Source organism: Ailuropoda melanoleuca, chromosome 5 (genome assembly GCF_002007445.2).
Source record: "Ailuropoda melanoleuca isolate Jingjing chromosome 5, ASM200744v2, whole genome shotgun sequence".
Classification (NCBI taxonomy): domain Eukaryota; kingdom Metazoa; phylum Chordata; class Mammalia; order Carnivora; family Ursidae; genus Ailuropoda; species Ailuropoda melanoleuca.
The window spans coordinates 107,115,287-107,139,080 of NC_048222.1; the positions used below are offsets into that span (position 1 = coordinate 107,115,287).

Sequence of the window (23,794 nt, forward strand, 5' to 3'; positions counted from 1 at the left end):
GCAGGGCAGAGGGAGCGGGAGAATCCCGGGGTCACAGCTTCATCTTCTGCCCCTCGGCGTGCGCCCGCCTTCGCGGCTCGGTCGCCCCCCTTTCACTTTCGCGTCTGCGTAGGTGTCTGCCCCGGCTGGCGCGAGGGCGCGGGGGCGCGCGGGGCGGCGCGGGGGCGCGCAGCGCTCGCCTAGCAGAGGGGGGAGGGGTCCTGGCGCTGGGCCCCTTCCTCAGCTTGCTCCGCCGAGGCACCGCCACCCGCATCTCAGCCGCTGTCAGAGCTAGGGGACTGGTCGCGGCCGCCGCTCCTCACCCATCTCCCCACACGCCCCCACGCGCAGCCACCGGTCCTTCCTCGGCGCCCCCCCCGTGGGGGTGGGGCAAAGGCGCCGCAAGCCGGAGGAGAGGGGGAGAGGAGCAGCCTCACTGGGTGGGCGGCGAGGGAGCAGGAAAAGAAACTTTTCACTCCCGCCCCCCGCGCGTGGTCCCCAGCCAGTGCTGCCCTCCGCGGGTGGGGACTGCACCTGAGGCCGGGGCGCGAGCTCAGGCCCTGACTTTGGGAGGACGTGGGAAGTGGTGGAGGGAGGGTTACGTGCATTGGGGGTGCTGTTTTCCCTCGGCCTCCTTGCTGCCGGGGGCCAGGGTGAGAGGGCAACCAGCCACCGGCGCCCCCATCCCGATTTCCCACCAGCTGGTGGCTGGACGCTTTGCAGCCTCCTCCCGCGGCTGAGGGTGTGACCCGGGGAGGGGGCCGCGGCACCGCGGGCTCCCCCTGCGGTCACCCCCTCACATACACACAGACACACACGCTCGGCCGCCCGAGCTGTCACCGGCCACCCCAGGCCCGAAGAGGGGGCGCGGAGAGGCGCGCTGCGGGGCTCAGGCGCGGAATTATCCCGCCGTACTTCCCGGCTTCCAGGGCCGCCGCCGTCAACGCCCGGGAGACCAGCAGCCCCGGGAGAAGGGCCCGCTTGAGGCCGGGCCGCCGCTGCTAGGGGCGGGCGGGCGCCCGCGTCCCCTTCTGCGCGATTTGGCGCCGCCGCCTCGCCTCCTGCGGGGTAACAACACTACTGGTCTATTGCTCTACCCACCGTCAGTAGGGCGACTGCCGGGATTATCATCCTCTCCATCCTTACCGCCGATCTGCTAATATTGGACTCGCTGGTGGCGGCGGCGGCGGCGGCGGCGGCGGGAGTCTCGCTGCCCTCACCCCTACCCCACCCCACCCCCCGCCNCCCCTACCCCACCCCACCCCCCGCCCCGCGCCCCAGCTTTCCCCACCATGTCCTAGAAAAGGTGAGTGCAGCGACAGTCACTTTGCGCTGACAGCGGCGGGAGGGGGCCCGGGGAGTGCAGGGGCGGCCCTGGGGAAGGCAGGGTCCGCGTAGAGGGCGCGGGTGGGCGAACCGAGGTGGGCTGTGGGCATGAGACTAGGTGCCCGCCGGCCGCCTCCGGGCAGGGGTGCTGGGCGGCAGGCGAGCGGTCGCGGCGGCTGTTCCTGCAAAATCTAACCTAGATTTTGCAAGAAGCTGAGATCCAGGGCAAGACCGGCCCTCCGTAAAGGAGGTAAAAACTTAGTAAAAGAGACACGTCCATTCCTTTAATAATGAATAAATTGTCAACGCTGTCTGAGCCGCCGCCTCCTCGCCTGCCCCGGCGCTAGCTAGGTCCGGGACTCCCCTCGGTCCTGCCTGCCGCCCGTGCTCGGCCCGGGTGCGATCGATGCCAGATTGCTAGCCTGGCCCCGAGAGCGCGCGTGACGGCGGGCCCCGCGGGAAAGTTGGGACGCTTGGCGGGGACTCCCGGCTGCGGGGTCCCGGGGGCCGCTCCGCGCAGGGGACTGCTGAGCACCGGAGTCGGCCCCGCCGCCAGGGAGTTCCCTACCTGGAGCGACGGCGAATTCGAGTCTTCTTGGGTTCGGGGTCTGGAATCCCGAAGCTTAATTACTGTAAAAAGAGGAGGGGCCTTTGGGCACAGGCAGGGTGAACCCCCCGCCCTCTGACTTTGGCGGGTGCGAGGCAAGGGTGAGGCGGGAGGCTGCACAGCTGCCACCACCGGGCTTCGGGTCGCCAAGGGCCGGGGGACCAGATTTAGGTTTGTACGTCACTGGTGCTGACTCCGGGCCAGCCGGGCGCCCAAAACGGAGCCTCAGACGCGGAGCCTCAAAGTCCTTAGAAATCAAAGTTAAGAAGCCCTTCCTTTTGCTTAGTAACTACAGCGTTTGGGTGGGCGAGAGGAGAGTCGAGGTGGGGGCGGTTGGAGGGAAACCGAAATTTCTTCTTGCAGACACTCGATCCTTAGAAAACACTTTGATTCCTTTCCTCTCCTGTGCGTTTCTCCCAATTATGTGCACCCTCACCCACCCATTATAAAGAAGTGAATATCCTCGATGGTAAGCTTTCAAATTGAGCTAGTGGAAAAATCCAATACTAAACTAATAAATGCACCAACAAAATCATAAAGGAGAGCGGCAGCCCTTGACCCTGGCACTTTTTTTTTTTTTTTTTTTTTTTTTTTGATTGGGGTGGGGAGGGAGAGGGAGAGAGGCTGCGTTTAAAGGGCTTTGGCTGCGCTGAAAATCACCCGCTTTTCCTGCACGGTTAAAACAAGGAAATTCAAATCGTGTGGGAACGTGATCCTTTTGCTCGCTGGCAGCGACGCTGCGGCTGCTCTGCTGAGAGGTAACTCGCAAGACCGAGGAAAGGGGCGGGGAGAGGAACCTCGGGGGTCGGGTAAAGCCCACTAGGAGTCCTCCCTTGCGCGCGGACGCTGTGGGCGGTGCCTGGGCCAGGGCTGCCGCTCACCTGGCGCTGCAGGTGGAGAGCATGAGGGAACAACACCTTGACTGGATCTCGGAAAACCCGACTTCTTCCGCGTCACCACACTTTTCACGTCTTTCCAGATAGCCTGAGGTCGGCCAGGAGGAGAGTCAGGTGGGCGCGAGCAAGTTTGGGGCAGTCAAGCGAGAGGGGCGGGGGCAGCGTGTGGATGGTGCCAAGAGCCCAGTGTCGTAGCTGCTGCCCGGCACTCCAAACACCCGCCGTGGCTGCGGCTTTAAGGGAGCTGCCGAGTCTAGGCTGTGTCGCAGCAACTTTGTATCAGTCATGTCGCCCTCCTGGTGACTGACAGCCGGGATTATCCAATGAGAAGCCCGCCTGACCTGTGCAGCGTGGAGCCTTGCTTCCCTCCGGGCCAATAGAAAGGGCTCAGGGGGGCGGGATAGCAACCTGAACTTTATCTGGACATGTGACCACCCCGGCCCTGGAGCTGGCCCACTCCCCCTCCGGGCTTTCGCCCGCCCTCTCTCCCTCTCTCCCTTCCCACTTCGCCCGCCCTGGCCCTGGCCCTGGCCCTGGCCCTGCCCCCTCCTCTCCGCCCCTCAGCGCCCGGGGTGTCATTGGACCGGGGAGACGCAAGCCAACTTCAGGCTGCTCGGAGGAAGCCCGTGCAGTCACCTGGGTGCAAGAGCGTTGCTGCCTCAGGGCTCTCTCGCTGCAGGGAGAGCGGCACTCGCTGGCCTGGATGTGGTTGGATTTAGGGGGGCTCCGCAGCAGGGGTGTCGTGGCGTTGGCGAGCGCTGCAACAGGTAGACGCCGAGAGACGGACCCCGGCCGAGGCAGGTGTGTAGGGGTGCGCCGCGGGGCGCCGCTTGCCGGACTCGGCTTGCGGCCGCGGCGCGGGAGCGTGCACTTTGCAGGGAGAAGTGGCTGCGTAATCCGGAGGCACAGTCAGTATGGTGCTGTGTGCTTGTTGTTTTGTTTTGGTTTTCCACTTTTTACCCCCTTTGGCCGCCAGAGGACTATTTTGGGAAAGTTTGGCCACTTTGGATAAATGCCCTGTAACGAGCAGCTTTCAACCGCCTTTGGCAGTGGGAGGTCTACCTCCCTTCCCTTTCCCCAAGGATGAATTTCGGATCGTTTTCCTTCTACAATTTTTAAAGGACGTTTGCATAATATTTCTTTCCTCTATCAATTGCGGAAGCACCCAAATCTTAGCTGGAGGTGTAGCGAATAAGGGCAGTTGAAGGAGATACAGATCCTGATGTAACCTGTAAGAAGAGGACTCTGGAAATTCGTGCATTTCCCGTTCCCTAGTATTTCTAAAACTCTTGAGAGAGGCTAATGCTTTCTGTGTCATCTGTTGGAAATCCAACTGATTTCCACAGGCAGGGAAGAAAGGATGAAGCTTCTTTTTGGTGTCATCCGTACCTTACTATACTGAACTTAGGTGCATGGCTTTTCCTACTGAATTTTAAAAGACTAGGTTTAAATTATAATGGTTTATGGCACCATCAGTTTTAACTGTTTATTATAACCTAGAAGTTAGAAAAAGTTTTGTTTGATAGCAGACATGTTTTTGAAAGCGGTGAATTTCTAATGAACTTAAATTGCTTTTTAACATTTGTATGGCCATTTCTATATGTGCTGTTATTGATGGTATTTACATAGTAATGATAACAGCATTCTCCATCTGTGAAGTTCTGTGAAGTTTTAATTTAATGTTTGAGTTCATGGCACACTATCATTGAAATGCCTGAGGATAGAAGTTTTAGAAAAAATAAAGGGGAGCTTTTTTCTTTAAGGGAGACATAGTTTGGCTTGGGGATTTTGGAAAGATCAGGTGGCTCAGTGAATTAGGTGAGTGAATAGAAATCAGGTGTGCTCAGTTCTAACTGGTTCTCCTGCTCTTAGGTGACCTTGGGCAGGTTTCTATCATTTACCTCATGTATAAAAGAGGAGAACATAATAATAGTTCTGTAGTAGGTATGACAAAAAATAGTTACATACAGCAAACTTTCACAGCGATGCAACCAGTGAAAATTGTGAAATTCTTAAGGTTCTGTCTTTAAGATGCCTTATGACAGTGAAATAACTATAGAAAATGATACGTTTTAAATGGGACTGTGTTTTGGGGGATATTAAAAGTGAAAGTGTTTTCAGACAAAATACAAATTCACAAGAATCTTTGTTAATATTCCTGAAAAAAAAAAACCTATTTCCTTATGGAAAAGCGCAATTTTACACAGACTGTAAAACATCAAATTTTAAAGTCAGGTTTTTCCTTTGCAAAAATAGTGTTTAAGAGCATTTGAATGGCTTAAGGTAGAACTTTTGTCAGCAGTCTTCCTTACTTTTGTGAAATTTCCTTTATGTTTTGGGGGAGGCCATTTGCATGAAAATTAAAGGGTCATAATGGTTTTTGTCTTTGTCTCGAGAGCCTGTGTTATAGTTTCTGCTGTAAGGGAGACAAGTCTGATTTAATATAAGTTAGATATGTATACATGAAGTGTCTGCTTCATCATATACTTTAGTAACAAAAACTTTTCCTTTACCCTCTGGGTATTAAGTTCTATGAGGAGTATAATCAACAACTAGTATTTTCAGTTTTTATTAGTAAGTTCAGGTTAACTGAAATTCTACTCAAGCCGTGGTTATTATGCCACTTCCAAAAAGACAACCTGGCTTTTCTGGACTAGGAAATAAATGCTTAATCTATTTGTTTACAGAGAAGACTGATTAAAATAATGGGAACTCAGCGTAAAATATTTTAATACTCCTAAGTTTTTTAAAACTCTGATCTTTAAAAATGTTTGCAGTGGAATCCTTGCGGATGCTAGATGTCCTCTATTCTTTTGTGCCTGACAGTTGCCAACCTTTATTTTCTTTGTTGAGAAGTGCATTTAAAGTTGGTAGGTGAAGACAATACCTTACACAGAGCTAATTTAGATTTCTGCAAAGCCTTTTGCAAATTCTTTAATGATAGCCCTGTCAATAACATGGTGAAATGCAGGCTGTTTTATATTATTGTTAAGAGTTAAAGGCTAGCCAAACAGGACTTGGAAAGTTGTGATCAGCTGCATGATGTTAGTGATAAGGTGCTTCCTTGTAGAGTACTTTAAGATTGTACTTGCCTACTATCTCCCATGTAGATTCTCTTAGAATCTTCATGTAGCCTCACGAGTCTGAGATTTGGCTCCTGTTTTAGGGCAGAGTGATGAAAGGCATCCCTTAGAATATTAGTAGTTGTTGTGGAAAAAGGGGGCAGTGGCCAAGTTATTTAGAGGACGCTGGAATAAAAAGGAAACAGGTTTCTGCGCTGTAAAACTTCTCAGAAGTTTAGCATGCAGATTTATACTGTGAAACTTCAAAAAAGCAGTAAGTGATCATCCTTTCCAAGAGAACGTTTGGAGGATGGATTTTTGGAGAAGGATCTGGAGTTAGGGATTCTCCTTTCAGACTGTTGCTTAGGGTGGATGTGGGGGGGGGGATTGGAGATGAGGAAGGAAACTGTAGGTGGAAGGTGGGGAGGCTGGAGACTTTGGAGGCCTTTGGCAAGGGGCCCTAGACAAGGGTGACCTGTAGGCATTAGGGCAGAGGGTGGTGCAGTTCACCAAGACAGGGAATATGGGTTTATGGACAGGGTTCAGGGCGGCAGGTGGGGGAGGTGATACACAGATGTTCAGAAACAGAAGAAGTTTTGGACATGAATAGACATGTTTCTTGTGGTGTTTAGTGAATTTGAACCTAAAACATCTGTATCTTAGATGCACATCTATTCAAGTTTGGTATGGGGAGCACAGAATATTCTTCGGTAGAAGAAGCAGCACAGAATACTTATATTTTGCAACCTATGGTTACAGCTAAATGGTTTTTCAGTAAAGTAGGAAAAAAGGTCACTATTAGCAGTTTAAGTCCCATATATATGTGTGTGTGTGTGTATATATGTATGTGTGTGTATGTTTGTATATGTATTTCAACTTGTCTTTTATCCACACTAAATTTTTTGGCTGGAATTACCAGATAAACACCTCAGCTGTTGTAATTTGATTTATTTGCCCATGTTTTGTGATTGACTTTTGATTAGGAATTTATAGAATAATGTTCTTTAAATAAAAGGTTACATACTAGATTTTAGTATTCACAAATTGGGTATTGATTATAAGAGTTAACATTTTTTTATTTGTACTGGGCTATCTGCTTGGGATGCAGTGGTGAAATTGATAAAGTTTCTGCCTCCTGAGAACTTAAAATGTCGTGTGAATACAGAGAAGTAAGAGGTAATTACAATACTTAGACAATTTAGGCATTACCTGTCATTTTAGAGCCTTGTGACATCTATTGCCAATTTATTTAGTAGAGCCATTCTATTATTTTTCTGTGTTAATTAATATAAGTTCTGTAGCAGAAGGACTTCCTAGTCTCTTTTCCTGAGGGGCAGCTAGGGAGGATGGGGGGGTAGTGAGTGGCCAAGGGGGAAAAGGATGAGAGGCCTAAAGTAATATTGGTGCACAGAACTACAGAAACTGCATCAGACTCTTATTTGGGTCATGGATTGTTGACACACATGAAAGGATTTGAAAAATGCATACATAATGATTTTAGCAGTTTTGTATATTAAAATGTACAAATGAAATTTTTACTAAGAATGAGTTAATATTCTTTAAGATATGTTTCTTTGTAGAGTGGTGGTTCTCAAAGCAGGGGGCATTTGGCAATGTCTGGAGATATTTTTGGTTGTCATAGCTGGATATTGGGAGTGCTACTTGCATTTAGTGGGTAGGTGTCAGGGATATTGCTAAACACCTTACAATGCATGGACAGACCTTCACCACAAAGAATTATCAGGCCCAAAATGTTGGTAGTACCAAGGTTGAGATACCTTGGTGTACAGAGAGACCTGGAATCAAATTCCAGCTCTGCCACACAGCTATATGGCCTATGCCTCCGTTTCCCCAATGTATCATTTTGATAATACTTTAATCAATCATATAGGGTTATTAGGGTAAATAAGAGGCTTATGATGTGGCATCGAATTATATACTGCATAGGATTATGTAAATATAACCTATTATAATTATTTTGTCTCTGAAATAAATTTATATAGAGAGCCAGTAGATAAGATTATATATCTAAGAAAACCTGTGGGCCCCCGAGGATGAGGACTGTGCCTGTTTTGTTTATCACTATAGATTCAATGACTGGTTGTAGGCTCAGGATGTAGCACACACTTGGTAAATATTTGTTGAATGAATGAACACATAAATTGTCAGGACTCATCTCAGACTTCCTCCATTTACTGTTGAAAATAAAACTGTCTCTGCTGGAAGTCTTTATAGCAGAGGTACCACTACGTAAGGATGCGTGTCAGAGTCCCTGCCAGCATTGAAATACGGAGAATCTAGTGCTGACATTCCCGAGTTGTCCTGCTGCCTCTCTATGGAGCTGTGGACCATCTTAATTAATCAGGAGACAGGAATCTTTACTTTTCAGAACTGACATTACGTTATCTGCATCACTAATCCATTTTAAGAAAATCTTATTTTTTTAAAAAATAATTATTTTTTCTGTGATAATTCACTTGATAACTTTAATTTCATATTGAGAAATGGTAACATTGATTGCATTTTCGTATGGTTTTTAATAAAGCCATGTATTAGATATGAAAAGCAGCTTCTGTATGTTTGAAAGACTCCAAGGTTTTTGGAGTTAGAAGATTTAGATTTAAACCCAACTTCATCACTTATCACGTCTTTGACCTTGGGCAAGTCACCCACATCACTAAGCCCTTCCTTTCCTCCTTATCTGCGTCATCAGTCCCCAGGATTACTCTGAATATTAAATAAGTTAACGTTTATAGATAGTCTTTGTAAATCTAAAGGCTGTATTATAGCATACATGTTGCTTTTATTTGGATGAAAAATAATTTTGTGTGATTGCTGCTTATAGTCTAGCTTTTGGACAAGTTATAGTCGGTACTGTTATAATAGCACCTACAAAGATAACAATTTTAGGGGCGCCTGGGTGGCTCAGGCGTTGGGCGTCTGCCTTCAGCTCAGGGCGTGATCCCGGAGTTCTGGGATCGAGCCCCACGTCAGGTTCCTCCGCTGGAGGCCTGCTTCTCCCTCTCCCACTCCCCCTGTTTCTGTTCCCTCTCTCGCTGGCTGTCTCTGTCTATGTCAAATGAATAAATAAAATCTTAAAAAAAAAAGTAACAATTTTAATATAACGAGAAGTATTGCTTATAATAAGTAGAATATGTACATATAGCTTAGTAAATGGAATTTTAGAATGTCTTCTAGAACAATATTCTATAAATGACTCTAATTCAATTTTTTAATATAAATTTATTTGTTAGCTATGGAGACCAAAGGCTACCACAGTCTCCCTGAAGGTCTAGATATGGAAAGACGGTGGGGTCAAGTTTCTCAGGCTGTGGAACATTCTTCCCTGGGACCTACAGAGAGGACCGATGAGAATAACTACATGGAGATTGTCAATGTAAGCTGTGTTTCCGGTGCTATTCCAAACAACAGTACTCAAGGAAGCAGCAAAGAAAAACACGAACTACTCCCTTGCCTTCAGCAAGAAAATAATCGGTCTGGGATTTTAACATCTGATATTAAAACTGAGCTGGAGTCTAAGGAACTTTCAGCAACTGTAGCTGAGTCCATGGGTTTATACATGGATTCCGTAAGAGATGCTGACTACACCTATGATCAGCAGAACCAACAAGGAAACATGAGTCCAGCAAAGATTTATCAAAATGTTGAACAGCTGGTGAAGTTTTACAAAGAAAATGGCCATCATCCTTCCACTCTAGGTGGTGTGAACAGGCCCTTGAGATCCTTCATGTCTGACTCTGGGAGCTCTGTGAATGGTGGGGTCATGCGTGCCATTGTTAAAAGCCCTATTATGTGTCATGAGAAGAGCCCATCTGTTTGCAGCCCTCTGAACATGACGTCTTCAGTCTGCAGCCCTGCTGGAATCAGCTCTGTGTCCTCCACCTCTGCCAGCTTTGGCAGTTTCACAGTGCACAGCCCTATCACCCAGGGGACTCCTTTGACATGCTCCCCTAATGTTGAAAATCGAGGCTCCAGGTCGCACAGCCCAGCACATGCCAGCAATGTGGGCTCTCCTCTCTCAAGTCCATTAAGTAGCATGAAATCCCCAATATCCAGCCCTCCGAGTCATTGCAGCGTAAAATCTCCGGTCTCCAGTCCTAATAATGTCACTCTGCGATCCTCTGTGTCTAGCCCTGCAAACATCAACAACTCAAGGTGCTCTGTTTCCAGCCCTTCCAACACGAATAACAGATCCACGCTCTCCAGTCCAACTGCTAGTACTGTGGGATCTATCTGTAGCCCTGTGAACAATGCCTTCAGCTACACTGCTTCTGGCACCCCCGCTGGATCTAGTGCAGCCCGGGATGTGGTTCCTAGTCCAGACACACAGGAGAAGGGTGCTCAAGAGGTCCCCTTTCCAAAGAGTGAGGAAGTAGAGAATGCCATCTCCAATGGTGTGACTGGCCAGCTTAACATTGTCCAGTACATAAAACCGGAGCCAGATGGAGCTTTTAGCAGCTCATGTCTGGGAGGAAATAGCAAAATAAATTCTGATTCCCCATTCTCAGTACCAATAAAGCAAGAATCAACCAAGCATTCATGTTCAGGCACCTCTTTTAAAGGGAATCCAACGGTAAACCCATTTCCATTTATGGATGGCTCATATTTTTCCTTTATGGATGATAAAGACTATTATTCTCTATCAGGAATTTTAGGACCACCTGTGCCCGGCTTCGATGGTAACTGTGAAGGCAGCGGATTCCCCATGGGTATTAAACAGGAACCGGATGATGGGAGCTATTACCCAGAGGCCAGCATCCCTTCATCTGCTATTGTTGGTGTGAATTCAGGTGGACAGTCCTTTCACTACAGGATTGGTGCTCAAGGTACAATATCTTTATCACGATCGGCTAGAGACCAATCTTTCCAACACCTGAGTTCCTTTCCTCCCGTTAATACATTAGTGGAGTCATGGAAATCACATGGCGACCTGTCATCTAGAAGAAGTGATGGATATCCAGTTCTAGAATACATTCCAGAAAATGTAACAAGGTAAGTTGGTTTTTTTCTCCTTTTTTGAAAATCATGGCTTTATAAAATGTTGAAAAAGTTAGTATTTACAGTTGATAAATTTAAACACGTTTCAGTTTACTGTTTTATTTTTGTTTTCAGCATGGTCATGTAGTGCCCCCTCTTTCCTTGTCGGTATAGTGTTACTGCTTTTTTGAAGTAGAGAAACAAAAAATTCTGAAAATCTTTTAGAAAATATTTGTGTTGATTGTGAAGGAGCGTATATGGGCATCCCCTCCCCCTTTCCACATTGCCTGTTGTAGGTGTTTGGGAAAAGTTTGTTTTCTACTGCCTGTTACTATACTTACTGTAGCAGACTAGTGCCAGATTACTTTTTTCTCTAGCTGTACACTGGTTCACTAGAATTGTTTTAAATTTGTTTCTTTGTGGACTTAGTCCTTTTCTTAGCTTTTTTTTAAAATCACTTCATTAGTTGTGAAATATGAAATTGGACCCCAAATCTGTTACCCACAAGCTCTGCACCCTCTTTGTCCTTTTCTGTAGGTTAATTGTGTATAAGTCATGGTTTTCAGTACAAATAAATCATTTCCTTAACTGTTGAGGTCTTTTAAAGACTCAGCACATCTGAAATTACTAAGTGGACAGTCTTTCTTTCTTACTCATATTGGAAGTGAAATATGTCACTGCAGTTTTGAGTTGGTATAACTATTAAGATCTTCAAGAAGACATACTGTAAAATATCTCTCTTGACTTTCCTTTTTGCAGATAGCATATTGTATATATTTAGAAAAAACAAGGAAGAGGTTTTCGATATGACTAAAGGGTGGTTCTAAGTTATACAATGAATATTGCATTGGACTTTGCTTCAGTACTGTTTTTATTACGTGGTTGTGATAAATGATCCCTTTATTGAACATATAAAGAATACATGTCCTAGATATAGTTCATTCCTTTGGCATTTAGGAATATGTGGATTTTTTCCTTAAAAACTTATGTTGTGGGAAATATGTTCATCCCATTAACAATATAGGATTTACATGTATTTCTGTATCTTTCTCCTTCTATTCTATTTTCTTATGAGCCAAAAGCTAAAACTTTAATTCGTGCATTCTTTTCCTTGTCATTGATTCAAGCCTCACTCCCTCTTGCCTTTATGGAAGAAAACATTTCATTAAAGGATACATTATTTTAGTCCTCGATAGCATGAACGATCATATTCTGATACTACCTCTGTCTCTTAAATTCTGAACCCTAATGCAAGATAGGCTAAGATAGCATCGCTTTCATCAGAAACAAACTCAGCACGTGGTCTCTTGCTAGTGCTTTGTTTAAGAGAAGGAGATTTTGCACATGATGTCGATATTTTTGTAAGTGATTTTTGTAAGTGATGTTTTTAGCGAGTAAGAGGGAGTACAGCCTGGTAGTTATGAGTGTGGCTGCCCTGGCTGAAATCCCAGCCCCGCCACTTCATTGCTTTGTGTCCCTGTGCATATCCCTTCACCTCTGGGCTTTTAGTTTTCTCATCTGGAGGAAAAAGAAAAAAGAAAGAAGAATTCAATAGTACCCATCTCAAAGGTAGTCAAGATAATTGAGTTAATTTTGCATACCATCTGGTATGCAATAGGTTTTATATACGTTTTACTGTTAACATTTGATTAGTTTGCACAATCTTTAGTTTTCATATCCTTTAGTTTTGTTTTCATTATACGAAATTACAAAATAGTTTAAAGAAATATTTTATATGTAGTTGAAATTAGTATTTGTTGATAATTCTTGCTAAACTCTGTTATTTTTTATGGTTAGGCATGCATCATACGTTTGCCACTACATACTTATTTGCTTATTTTATAGTTTTGAAGGCTATTGCTTTGGGTAATGATATTCCTGGTAGCAATAATAGAGATATAGTAGATAAAATCGTTAGTTCTCTGCTTTGTTCTGCAGTCTGTTTCTACTATTGGAATTGTAGGTTTTACACTCAATCCTGAAGACCCTCCCAATGTTCTAGTGACTCAAGTGTTAAACATATTAATATGAATCAGTGACCTTGAGCGTACTCTGCGTTTGTGGGCACTGGAGGTGTTGTTCAGTGTCTCTTCTAGAGTATTCCAAAATTCTTTACATACGTGTTAATATAGTCAGAGGGGGTTCATTTTGTTTACGTACATGTTGGTATTATGCTAGTTAGTATAAGTTTTCCAAAAACTTTAATTGTTAAGCTTTAATGTTATGAAGTCTCTTACAGCTTACTGATTCTTGTCAGCTTTTTCTGGTGAGTATTATCCAAACCTATTTGTTTTGATCATTCTCAGAATAAAGGCTCAAGAATCAGAAGGTATTTAGATATTTTCTAGATTTCAGTCCATATGTTATAATATTTAATTTAACCTCATCCATGCTTCATCACTGGTCTCTTTTTTAGTCTTTTGAATCAAAATCCAGCCTTTTGGTCTATATCCTAATGTGGGATGATGATACCCCATTCTGGGGGATGTGCAATAAATTAAAGAATTACAGGTTGTGGAGGATCAAGGCAGTGTGTGGCTGTTCCTAGGTTTCGTAATAACCTTTGTCTTTAGATTGAACTCTGAACTGTTTTTTAGTAGGTCTCAGAGTGTTGTTTGGGATTCCTGAGACCCTTTCAAGGAGATGCGTGAAGTGAAGTGAAAGATCATGCATTGGTAAATGATCCATTCAAAATGGAGGATAGACCAGTGGCTATTAATGTAATAGTGTATGAAAAGTTCACTAATATTGTTTCAGATCCACGTTGCAACTAACCGTTAAGAAATTACTCACAGGCAGTTTTCAATGTAGTATCAAAGAATCACATCTGCAGTTATCTCTAATGACCATTAAAATGCTCGTCCTTTTTCCAACAACATATCCCTGTGAAACCAGATTTTTTTCACACTTGAACCAAAACCTATCACCACACATTGAATGCAGAAGTAGATATGAAAATCCAGCTGTCTTCTATTAAGTGAGACAATAGACTTGCAAAAATGTAAAACAGAGCCACTCTCCTCACTCAAGTTTTTTGTTTTGGGAAACAGGTTTTTTTCCCCCCATAAACATACGCTTTTGTTAACATGTAATGACTTCTTAGTTTTAAATGATTTAAAATGAATATTTGTTTTAATTTCTAATACGGTAAATACCATTAGATCTAACTTACATAAACAAAAGCTTTTTGGTATCCTCGGTACATTTTAAGAGTGGAAAGATGTCCTAAGACCCAAAAGCTGAGAATTGCTGGTCTCTTTTATTTTGTACACCCATTAGAGGTTAATGAAAAAAGAAGTTATTATTTTATTTGTGTTAGCCTCACTGAATATTATGCTGAGGAAGGAGTACTCTATTCAAATAAGAAAAATGATTCTCATCTAGTTAATTTTTCAAGCTGATAGAAGTGAGTAATGGCTGTGAAGTGTGTGTTGTCCTCATCTCTGTCTGTGGGCATCCTGTGAGAGCAGTGACGAAAGCCATCTGTCTGTTAATCATTTCTAGTGAGTGGATTGCCTGGCCACCAAAGTGTAAAGTAAATTATGACAGAAGCTGAATGTAAAGCTTTGAGGATGGACACTGGACCTGGTTGTGTCATGTAGATTGGAGTTTCCCTGTCAGCTAGGACACAAACAAAACTGTGACCTTGGTGAGTCACAGCTTCTCTGGGCCTCAGTTTCTTCATAAAAAGTGACCGTGTTGAACTCCATGCTCTCCAGGGTCTGCCAGCAAAACTATTAAATGGCTGTGAAGATTCCTTGGAGTTCTGTATGTTAAAAATCAAAATAGATTATCCTTTAACATATTTGCTAATCTTGTTTCAAGTATTTTTGAATCACAGGCATAGCTCTGTAGTTTCCAAGGTGTTCTGGATAGAAAAATGTCATTGTCATTTATCATTTAAAAGCAAGTAGGGGTGAGTTATTTTACTTTGAAAAGCAGAGGTGGTTGTTGTCGTTTTTTTTAATCAGGTCTTTTATAAAATTTGATATGACGAATTCCTCATTCTTTTAATTTACACTCTTTTCTTTTGAAAGCAGTGTTTTTCTGTTGACACAACATTGATGTTTATGGCCATGGTCATAGTCACTTTGATAGCATCATAACACAGCACTAACATTGACTTAGACCTTTGAATATACAGTTCACTGTTTCAAAGGGCATATTCTGGTAGGCTTCAAGACAGGTAATCAGGTGTTTATCTTAATCTGTGCTGGTTTTTTTTCCCCATGATAGAAGGAAACAGTTTAGTAAATAACCTACAGTTGTTTTTTATTTTTCAATTGTCCCTAGAGTTTTTTAAAACTCACCTTCTGTAATAAAGCAAAATCTTCAGAATTCAAGGAGTTACAAAAGTTGCCCAGTCTCTTAGCAAACTTTCTGAGTAAACCATTGAGATCTAAATCTCTCTGTGTAATGCAAAGTATGAAAGAATGATGATTTGGGGGGGGGCGTAGAATTGGATAGATTATTGGTGCTTACTATAATAAATCATTAAGAATTACTGAGGTCATTTGGAAATGAAAACATGGAATTTTCTTTCTCTTATTATTTGTCTCACAATATTTTGATTTTGAAATTGCTAGTGTACCTAGAATTTCTCCCGGTTAGTATTCTAAATAATATTTTTAGAAATGATTTCACAGTGAGACTTACTTCTCCTGATGATTCATTCACTTCCATTCATTTATGGTATTTCTGGTGAGAGTAGTGATAATTTTATTGAAAAAAAACCCTTAGTGTTTTTTAACGAATAAATCACTATGTAGAGCGCACTTTGATAAATTTTGCTTTTAACATTGCAAGTGTCCTAGGTTTTTGTGTACGTCCACCTTTTATCATCTAAAGTATTAGTATACTTAGAACTGTTTACTTTATACTTAAAAAATGGAGATAAAAGCCCTGGTTTCAGTTAAATAAACTCAAATTATTCAACTTCAGGCTGTTTGCCTGTACAACAGTGTTGAGCTAAAACTAGGACGTGGAGGTGTAGCATTTATAGATTTGATGCCTTTTGCACTATTGAAATTCTGGATGTGTCTGACCTTTTCTATACTTGTAATGTTTAGAGTAATACCAGATGTTATGTTGATCACAAGTAATTTAGGAGTAACACTTCACTTCCCCTAATGCGTTGATGTCATCAGTTTTTTCCTCCAAAATCATATTTTTTTCCAAGCTTTCAACGATTGCTTTAGTTTCATGCTACTCATCTGGTAGAATTTCAGCTCTCCTGCCAAATAATGTATCTTTTCTTTCATTTACTAAATTCAAATCAAGAGAAAAATATTTGCTTCATTATTAAAATTAAATATAGCCATTAAACTGTATATTTTTGTGGACTGCATTCCAAAGTTTATTAGTGAAAACCCAGGAAATATAAGTATGGTAAATGTATAGGTCTTAATCTTAAATTTTAGAATTTCTAGTTTTAAACTTGTCAAGTATAGGCTTTGTTTACAGTTTTAAGAGTTTTATTTTGTTCTTTATATAGTAAAGTAATGATGAAGTTAAAATGTAATTACATATAAGCACCTGTTACTTAATTGATGCCTGGAAACCTCTGGATTTATGATTGTCAGTGGTAAGGCCTAGGCCAAAATTCCTTTGTAGAAAAGAGGTAGAAATTCCTTATATTTATGTAAGAAATAGAAAAGTCTAGTATAAGAAAGGAAAGAGAACAAACACAAAGTAATTTGAATACTTAAAAATTCCCTAGGGAGAGAGAGTGAGCTAATAACTGGTGATCTGAATTCATAACTGTGGCTGTGATTTAATTTTATTAATGAGGACTCCTTCATTGGTATGTATCCTCATCTTATAGATTAGGAGTTGTTGAGACATAAACAAAAATTATAATCTAAAATAAAATGAAATAAGGTTTATAATGGGCAAAGTCAACTTTGGGTATTCTGACAGTATAAGGTTATGTAGGCAAGTTTTGGAAAATGGAGAGGTGGGAGGGATGGTGTCAGAATTGATATTATCCTTAGTCTTAAAATTTTTGCAGGGAGTAGGAGTGGTCATTTCCTGATGGAGGGAGTTACATGAGCAAAACTTAGAGATCGGCAGAAAACACTGAGTGTTGTCAGGCTGTATGGCTGACTGTGACACAGGGAACTGGGGGGAAGAAAGCCTGGAAGAGGTTAGTTAGTTGGAACTGGAAGTAAGTGGAACTTTAAAGTCACACTAAGAAATTTGTACTTAATTTGGTAGGTAATGAGGAACTATTGAAATGTTGGAGCAGGGAAGTGGCATGAGCTGAAGTGCACTTTGGAAAAACCTTAATTAGGCAGTGGTTGTGGGGTGGAGCCTTGTTAAGAAGTTATTGCAACAGTACAGGGGGATGGGAACGTGACTCTCCAGAGTAATGAAAAAAAAGGGCACAGATGTGAGATATTACAGAAGCAGCTCTTGAAGGAGTTGATTTTTGTATAATTTTTTTTATTTTTGAAATAATCACAAACTTAAAAAAAAATCGAGTCCAGTATGAAGAATTATAAAGAAGAACATTCTCTCACATAGCCACAATACAACCATCAAAATCAAGAAATTAACATTAAGTTACTTGCTTTAGACCCATCTTGTTTGTTTGTTTGTTTGTTTTTTGCCCCAGTCTTGGAGTCAGCTATTTTTCCAAGGACTGTCCCCATTCCCACAGATACTCTTCCTGCCTATGCTTGGAGCCTAACTCATGTTCTGGGTCACAAGGCCACATTCCCCCAACAGATGCCCTCCTTATTCCACTCCAGCACAGACTCCCCCTGCTGGGCTGTCCTCTCCCTGCTTGGGTTCTGGTACTCTGCACTAGACCTTGTGTACACATGAATCCTCCTCTCCACCCAGCGCTGGGCATCAGAGCTACCCTGGGGCTTGGTGGCCCACTATGGGCCATGACAGCTGTCCATACCCTACCCTCTACTGTGGATCTCTACTTTGCTATGTCTTGCCTAATGGTTTGAGGACTGGAGTGTGAAGGAAGAGAAAGAGCACTTGATACTTCTGTAGAAATGGAGGGAGGGTCAAGTATGTGGAAAATCAGGGAAAACTCAACATGTAAGTTTGACTGTCATGGATAATGGTGAGCAGTAAGAGAAATGGAGAGGTAAAGAGTAATAGCCTTGGAGAAGAAGTGATGATTTATCTTGGACACACGAGTTCTCAGCCCCAGACTGCCTCTGACTGGGAGAGTTCTCTCTGTAGGTGGAAATGTTGATCTGGAGTGTAGGAGGCCTGTTCCTAGAAGTGGCGGTTGAGGGGGTCAGTGTGGGTGTTGTTGCCTATGGAGAGGATGTATATATGACTCAAATGTAGTTTATTTTATTTATTTTTTAAAGATTTTATTTATTTATTCAGATAGAGACAGCCAGCGAGAGAGGGAACACAGCAGGGGGAGTGGGAGAGGAAGAAGTAGGCTCATAGCGGAGGAGCCTGACGTGGGGCTCGATCCCGTAACGCCGGGATCACGCCCTGAGCCGAAGGCAGACGCTTAACCACTGTGCCATCCATGCGCCCCCAAATGTAGTTTAAAGTGCATTCTGCTAGGAATTTGGAGGAACAGAACCCCATTTAGGACATGAGCAACACATCCTAATAAAGGAGACAGGGAGTTGTTTAGAGAATCAAGATAGTGCCGACTCATGGATGCCAAGGGGAAGAATCATGTAGTCTTAGATTTTCCAAATTAGAAGGCTCTAAGGCTATCTATAAATCCAGCTCTGAAACTAAGGTCCAGAGAGATTACATGCCTTTTCCAGGATCATACAAAGCAGTTGATAACAGAGCTCAGAGTAGATCCTACCCTTTTGTCTATTACATTATCTTTTCCTTCGGTAGGAGGTTGTGGTTCAAAACCTGATGATGGGGTGAGGAGGACCGGAAATTGGACAGAATAGTTGGTTCTGGTGATTTTTCAAGAAGGAATTCTGTGGAGTGGTGGGAATGGGAATGACTGTGATTGGCTAAGGAGTAAGTTAGCAAAGTTAGCAAGGAAGAGGAGAGACTTGGGGGATGTGGGCACAGTGTTTATACCCTTGGGAGGCATCTGTTCAGTGGTAAAGAGAAAGGGTGAGAGGAGATTGTAGCACAAAAGAGCCGCAAGATCAGGGTAAGGCTTGTGTTGGACAGGCGAGCTGTGAAGAGGTGACGGAGGAGACTGTGCCCTGATTGAGCTACAAGGTGCAAGTAAGGAGGGCAAATGATTGATGGGGGCAGTGTCCTGGGACGCTGAGAATAACAGGGAGACTGCAGGTAGCCACGGGGTCAGATATTTAACTGCCCTGTTGAACCAGTGTGTGTAAGCAGTTACTGGCAGCCAGCGTCACTGTTTCTGCAGATACGGAAACTGAGGCCCAAAAGGTCTACGTGATTTGCCCAAGGCACATAGCAAAGGTAAATGAAGAAACAAATACTTGAGATAGAGAAGAAAACTGAATGTCCTAACAAAAAAATAGACAGATGGATCTTTTAAAAACATAAATCAGATTATGTGGCTGATGTAAAGCCCTCTGGCTGCTTCTCATTGCAAGCAGCATAAAGTAAACTAATCCAGGGCCTGAAAAGCACTGAAATATCAGACCTCTGACTACTTTATTTAGTATCTGTTTTTTTTCCCCTTACTCAGTCCCCACACTGACCTTTCTGTGGCTCAGATCAACCAAGCCCCCTTCCCTCTGGGGGCCTCTATACTTAGTGTTCTCCCAGCCAAGAAGGCTCTGCCTCCAGATTTTGGTTGCCTGCCCCTTCTTGTCACTTGGCATTAGCTCAGATGTCACCCTCTCAAAGAGACCTTCCCTGACATCCTGTTTAAAGTGGTGCCGCCCCCCCAACCTTCTAACAAAACATCACCCGCTTTTGTTGTCTTCATAGTGCATACCTGTCAGAAGTTACCTGTTTACTTGGCTTCCTCCAGTTAGAGTGCAAACTTCCTGAGAGCAGGGCCCTTAGTTGTCCTGTTTACCAGTGCATTTGCCATACCCAAAACAGTGCCAGGTGCATTGTTGGTGTTCAGTAAATCCCCACGGAACAAACGAATGAATTGGTTATCAGAGGAACTTGTGGTAGGCATATATCTAGAATGACTAGTTAAGTGGTGGTGGTTGTGGAAGACTAGTACAATTATTGTCAAATAACCAAGTTCTGTGGAGGTTAGCAAAAAATTGTGGTGACCTGCATCAGCATATTTTTAAGGATTTTCACAAAAATAATCAACAGACGCTCTTGTTGTTTTTTCTAATCTCAACATAATAAGGTAGTTGGTAATGCTGTAGTACAGGCTATATGGTAACATACTCTTAGTCTTTATTTTGAGGTCATTTATTTATGTTTAATTTGCAAATAGTAAAATTCACCCTTTTTGGTGTGCAATTCTGGAAATTTGCCAAGTGTATAGTCCTATAACTGCCACACAGTCAAGATAAGAATAGTTGTGTCACCCAGTAAAATTCCCTTGTGTTGTCCCTTCTCAGTCAGCCCCTCTCTTCATTCCCAAACCCTAGCGACCATTTATATGTCTCCCATTTTTGTAGAATTGTTTTTTCTAGGTTGTCATACAAATGGAATTAGACTTCTTATAGCCTTTTGATTCTGGCTTCTCTTATTTAGCATAACATGCTTGACGTTCATCTCCGTCATTGCATGTATTATTAGTTTCTTTTTAGTGCTGAGTAGTATTCCATTTATGGCTATACCACAGTTGGTTCATCCATTCACCTGTTGGGTTGTTTCCAGTTTTTGCTGTTACAAATAAAGCTGCTGTAAATATTCACATACACATCTCTGTGTGGACATGTGCTTTATTTTCCTTCAATAAATACCTGTAGGTGAAATGGCTAGGTCATATGGTAGGTGTAGGTTTAATTTTTAAGAAACTGTCCAGCTGTTTTCCAAAGTGGTTGTACCGTTTTACAATTCCACTAGCAGTGTGTGAGAGGTCTGATTCCATTACATCCTTCCCCACACTTGAGAGAGTCCGTCTTTTTTAGACATTATGATAGGTGTGTAGTGATAACTCATTGTCATTTAAATTGGCATTTCTCTAACTCCTGAATGATACTGAACATTTTATTCATGTGCTTCCTTGCCATCATAGGCCTCCGTCTCATGCCTGTTAACTCTTTTGCCCATTTTTACTGGGTTGCTTTCTTCTTCTTGAGTTCTGTTATCAGTGGATATTAATGTGAACTTTTTGACAGAAGACCTAGAACCAAGAGAAAGGTAGCTATTTAAATTTCTGGATTAACAGGGGGAAAAATAATAGATAGTTTTCAAATTATTTAGTACCTACTGTGTTCTTAATGTGGGTGAACAAACCACATGTCTTCCCTATCTTTCCCTCTAACTGGGGAGATGACTCACAAGAGTTTTATACAGTTTTGTGGGGTTTTTTTTGGTTGTTCTGTAATTATGTGTTTGATTGCATGATGCAAATAAGAACTGTTTCCAAAGATTAGAAAAGAAAGAGTTCTATGTGGGCTGGAATAGCCAAGGAAAGCTTCATAAAGTAGGTGAAGATTGGTGGTATTTGGGGAGGAGTAGAGATATATCAGAGGAATAAGCAACAGCACAGGCCAGGTGTTTGGACAGAGGACAAATGAAGCCTGCTTGGATGTTTTAGTGGTATTTAGAGAAAACTAGATTATAGAAGTCTGTGAGTGCCAAAAAGAAGTGCTTGACACTTTTAATGTAGCATTATTAAACATTCTTGTAACCTGGGAGTGACATAAGGAGATAAGAAATAGTGACTGAAACAAAAAAAAGCAATTGAAAGGCTATCATATTGGTAATTGAAGCTGAGAGGATATGTGCCTGATTTGCGGAATGGTGGGCAAGGGATGGAAGTTAGAGTTTGAAGGAAGAAATAATTGAATGCCAGATTATCGGACCCAAAGCCTGTTGTTCCTTTCCACTATACCACTAAGCCATATGTGCTAATAGCCCCACAAAAAGTAGACTGCCACAGGGTATAAGGAATAAAAATAGTAATAAGGAGAAAATTTGAGCATAGTTATGACTCTAAGAGAAAAGGAGTGAAATAATTTTATTTGCATGAAGGTAAACCTGATAATTTTGATCCCAAAATAGGGTACTTTTTATTAGACTAGGGGAAAAAAAAATACCCCTGGGAAATAGAAACAGGAAGAGCTGACTCTTGGTTTAACAAAGTTGGAAAGCAAAAGATGATGTAAATGAATCAGAAATGTTGGCATATGGAATTCAGACATGCGCACACGTATATAAATGAACAGAATCCTATCTTCTTTGGAGGGCCATTTCTTCTGTCCTCAAGTAACTGGTGTTTGAATTAACAGTGCTGTTTCCAAAACTGGAAATGTGCTCATTTTCTTCCATCACATGTGACAGTTTGTATTTACTTAATAAATATTTTTCTGATAAGTTTGAGAAGAGATTCCAAGTGCAAAGTTTGGAAGTGTGAGATTTTAAATGGGAGCAGATATTCTTTAATTTACTCCAATTTAGATTCTCCCTGTAGTTTTGAAATGAAAATTATGTTCAGAGCAGCTTTTGTTCTTGAAACTAAGGTAACGTGGAGGAATATATGGTCCCACAATACAAAGTATTTTTTTTCTCTGTTTCTTCATCATTTTCAGACCCAACTGAGGTAAATGTACATGGGAGGTATTCCTTTGAGACTTCTGGAAGCATTTGAGTTTTCAGTATGTGGCAGAAATACGATAATTTTGTTGACATATACCCTGTATTTTGGACTTGGTTGCTATGATTCAGGTGAAAACAGCACTCCCCCCCCAATACTGTTTTTTAGCAAACTGAAAAAACTGACAGATGGGTACAGTAGGGGAAGGAGAGGTTATAAGCACGGTAACCTTTCCTAATGAAAATCTAGAGCTGAGAACTCTTATATAACTTCTGAAACCACTCCATGGGAGGGTCTTAGGTGTCTATTAGCAGGTACCCCTTACTTTTAAGCTAACATTCATTTAAAAAGCTAAAGATTTTCTATAACAGAGTATAACTGCATGAACTGTGCATTTGTTGAAGGGTGAATTTGTTGCCAGTACCTGAGAATGGAAGAAATAAAAACCAAAAATCTAACTGTGAACATGGCCTAGCCTCTGTGATTTCATAACAAGGATGAAATATGCTTTTTTTTTTAAAAAAAATTGTAACTTTGCCAATTTGCTGTGGCAGAAATAATCAAATCTAGTATTATGAGGGTTTTAAGGATAATAGACCTAAAACAAGTCTTAAAAAAAATCAGTGTTGTTTTAACGGGAAAAATGACTAAATTTCTATGACTGCGTCGGAGTCTGTACAGCCTGTCCCCTCCACATATGTAACCGATACTGTGCATAGCTAACCTGAGTTATTCAAGGCTTTTAATCAATGAACAATGATCAGCGTTCGTCATACTATTTTTAGCGCTGATGCTTCAGTTGCTTGGCTTTAAAAGGGGGTGCTCCTCCCTGGTTGTTAGCTCAGGAGAGGGAAGAGAGAAAGACCATTACAAGACAGAAGAAAGGGAGATCTTTCAAAGAGGAATGCACTGCCACCTACAAATAACTTATACCAATTCTGTTTATTGAACTCCCTGGGATCTGTAACAAACAGCAGTGCAAATTAAAGGCACTTAACCCGAAAAAGTTTTGGAGATGGTTGGTGGTGATGGTTGCACAATAGTGTGGATGTAGTTAGTGCCACCGAACTTATACTTAAAAACGGTGAAAATAATACATTTTATGTGTGTATATTTTATAGCAAATAAAGTAGCACTCTATCGACAAAAACGGGAGTGCCTTGCATTGATGGAAGATACTGTGGTGTACTGTAAGTCCACTGTGTGAGCCCCTGAGATCAGAGACTAAGCAGGGACCATGTCATACTTAGCTTTGACTCTTCTGTATTGTCTAGTAAGTACAGTGTCATATATGTACTGTGTTCAGTACTGA

The 23,794-nt window shown here is 42.4% G+C and overlaps 1 protein-coding gene across 4 annotated transcripts in view; it reads left to right on the top strand.

Annotated features, from left to right (window-relative positions):
- Window positions 1-1,251: 1,251 nt before the first annotated feature.
- The window catches only part of LOC117802419 (mineralocorticoid receptor), a 188,140-nt gene continuing 165,597 nt past the window's right edge, over window positions 1,252-23,794 (top strand). The window contains exons 1-2 of one of the 4 annotated variants that reach the window (XM_034661545.1): window positions 1,252-1,285; window positions 9,125-10,883. In XM_034661545.1, the coding sequence (XP_034517436.1) occupies window positions 9,127-10,883 (1,757 nt within the window). In that variant the 5' untranslated portion in view covers window positions 1,252-1,285; window positions 9,125-9,126. Of the gene's footprint in view, window positions 1,286-2,519; window positions 2,923-3,216; window positions 3,610-9,124; window positions 10,884-23,794 lie in introns of those variants that run through there. The other 3 variants (XM_034661544.1, XM_034661546.1, XM_034661543.1) reach the window with 3 other exon arrangements.